Here is a 2,672-nt window from a genome sequence, read left to right on the forward strand (position 1 = left end):
CCTCTCCCCCTCAAACTTCTCCTCCTAAACATTATCAGTATGGTGAGATACACATCTATGTGACTCTTTTTACCTTCATAAAGTTTTACATGTTTGTCATTATTGTCTGAAAATGAAATTGTTAAAACTTAACATTTCTTGAACATAACTGATTTTCTTTCAAATAATTCATATATATAAACTTGACTTCACCCTGCTTGAATTTTATTTGTTTGAAGTTTTGTTGAAGCTAGTGCTGAGATGACCAAGATTTTTACCTATGAAGTGGGTTCTCTTTTTTAGACACCATGCATTTCAGTTGTATCTCTCTTTGACGGAAACCTTGATTTAGGCAATTTAGCAGATTTGACCATTCTTGTGCTGCCAATAGCCATGTAAACTATACACACTTTGTGTCTGGCGGCAGATAAACAGGTAGTCAAAGAATATGAAGAGGAATAGTTTTCTCAATCCAAAATTGGTATGGATTTCAGTGTAAGCTGCTGCATACTCTGTGTTTACCCTTTGACATATGGAACTCACCCCTCAGCTTGCAGTTTTGTAAAAAATATTGCTGTCAACCCAAGACTTCTGTAAGGATCAGGGGACCAGGGCATGAAGTATTTTAAGTAGTTTGGTTGTGACAGAAAAGGGGGAGTCTATTCTCCTGTAATGGGTTTACTGCCATTGGCTCTACCTTTACAACATCAGAAAAATGACCTCTTAGTTTGTTGAGGCTTTTCCTGTTATTTTATTAGAAATGTTATATATTACTGCCAGTTTTTTCTACTGTACTCATGTAGTAAAAATTTGAAGTTATTCCAAATCTACTTATATTACAGTAGGGCCTACTTTATCTTTCATTCTTCCACCAGATGTGATTACTTTGTTTTGTGTTTTTTCTCTATTCTTGATCAGGTCCAAGTCCTCTACCTGCGTACAAGTTGCCTGGGTCTAGTAGTGGTCTCGGCAGTGGACGATCTAAGCGAAAGAGCTCCATCCCATGCAAGTCTGTTGCTGCCTCCAGCTCGTCAGCTCTCGAAGAGGGGGAATCCGTCCTGGATGAGATGGATTGCTCCGTTCTGAAATCTGTGGCAAGACCGGATACATATCAGCCTGATTTAGGCCATATTGGATTCTTGCAATCTGGGTCTCCTCAAGAAGTGCATGATGTGATTTCTCAGGAGTCTAACTTCCAGGACAAGAATTTTTACCCATATAGTACTTTGGGTAGACCCTTAGCTCCGGAAGTTCAACTCAGTAGAGAAAAAGTGAAACATTTCAGTGATAATCCGAACAATTTTAATTTTTTGGATCAAAATTTTCAGTACAGGAAAGACATAAAAAAGCATGTTTTGATTCGTGCTGGGATAAAACCATACCAGTGTGATTTCTGTGGTGAAAAATTTAACCGTTCAGATTACTTAAGGGAACACACTTTGCTACACACAGGAGAAAAGCCATACAAGTGTGATTTGTGTGGGGCAAAATTTATCAGATCGAGTCACTTGAAGAGACATAAATTGATACACACAGGAGAAAAGCCTCACATTTGTGGTTTGTGCGATGCAAGGTTTAACCAAGAAAGTAGCTTAAAACGACACATACTCATACACACAGGTGAAAAACCTTACAAATGTGACGTATGTGAGGCGAGGTTTAATCAGGCAAGTAGCTTGAAGCAACACACTTTGTTGCACACTGGGGAAAAGCCTTACAAGTGTGATGTGTGTGATGAAAGATTCAAGTCCAGGAGAAACTTGAAACAGCATCTGAAGATAACGCACATCGATCCTCTTGAATTTCAAAAGAGGAAGTCATTGCAGTTGTGACATGTTTTTAGCAACACATTCAGCTGGGTATTGATGTGAGATTGCTTCAACGCAAGAGAGAATTCTGTTACCCGTGTACAGTTCAGGTCCATTTATGATTATAATTGTATCATTAGGGTCTGTAAAGAGGCAAATTGAAAAAACCCCACACAGACTTACGCACAGGGTTCACGTATAATATTGATCTTCAAGGGAAAGGGAAGCATCATGGACAACCTTTTCTTACTCAGCCGTAATATTTTCCCTTTGTTTTTCTTCATGTTTTTTAGAATGGGGAGGCGGAGGGGGGTTCCCATGTTTTCTTGCCATTTTGTGCATACTCACTATTGTCATAGCTTTAGAATAAGAAGTGAGCCTGGAATCCAGGTTCAATTTTTTTTTTAGGGCCTAAAAAACAGAAAAAATAACTAAGGGACCGGGGGAGGTTTGATATTGAAATTAACATGAAATCAGAGTATTTAACCCTCTCCGTACGTCGTGTTTTACTATCGTATCCATACGACGTAGGCAACTCTATGCCACCACTTTTCAAAAAGGAAATTTACTCGTTAATCCGATCCGTATGCTTTGCATAGCAGTCTGTCAAATTAATTTTTTGAAAAATACTGAAAGTTTCAAAGAGATCTTTGCACTAGAACTATTGTAAAATACAACCCCAGGGGTACAAAATGACCCCAGGGCGTACGGATAGGGTTAATATAAAGATACCACTTGTATGACTGTATACCGTATTCCTTCAAATACCGTTGGAGTTATGTTCCAGCACCTCCAACAATAAGGGAAAATCTGCGATATCTTTATTTCACGTATATTAATTTTGCTTTTTTACAAACCCACCCTGCATTCTTAAAAGTCCCTCCT

The 2,672-nt window shown here is 38.5% G+C and overlaps 1 protein-coding gene across 1 annotated transcript; it reads left to right on the top strand.

The window, feature by feature from the left end:
- Positions 1-897: 897 nt before the first annotated feature.
- On the top strand, positions 898-2,341 carry LOC101862608 (zinc finger and SCAN domain-containing protein 22; the record flags this gene model as incomplete). The annotated part of the gene is made up of 1 exon (XM_005107702.3): positions 898-2,341. A coding segment is annotated over one exon (914 nt), but the record flags the coding sequence as incomplete, so codon positions are not given.
- Positions 2,342-2,672: the final 331 nt, after the last annotated feature.

This window comes from Aplysia californica, unplaced genomic scaffold (assembly GCF_000002075.1).
Source record: "Aplysia californica isolate F4 #8 unplaced genomic scaffold, AplCal3.0 scaffold00623, whole genome shotgun sequence".
Taxonomy (NCBI): Eukaryota; Metazoa; Mollusca; class Gastropoda; order Aplysiida; family Aplysiidae; genus Aplysia; species Aplysia californica.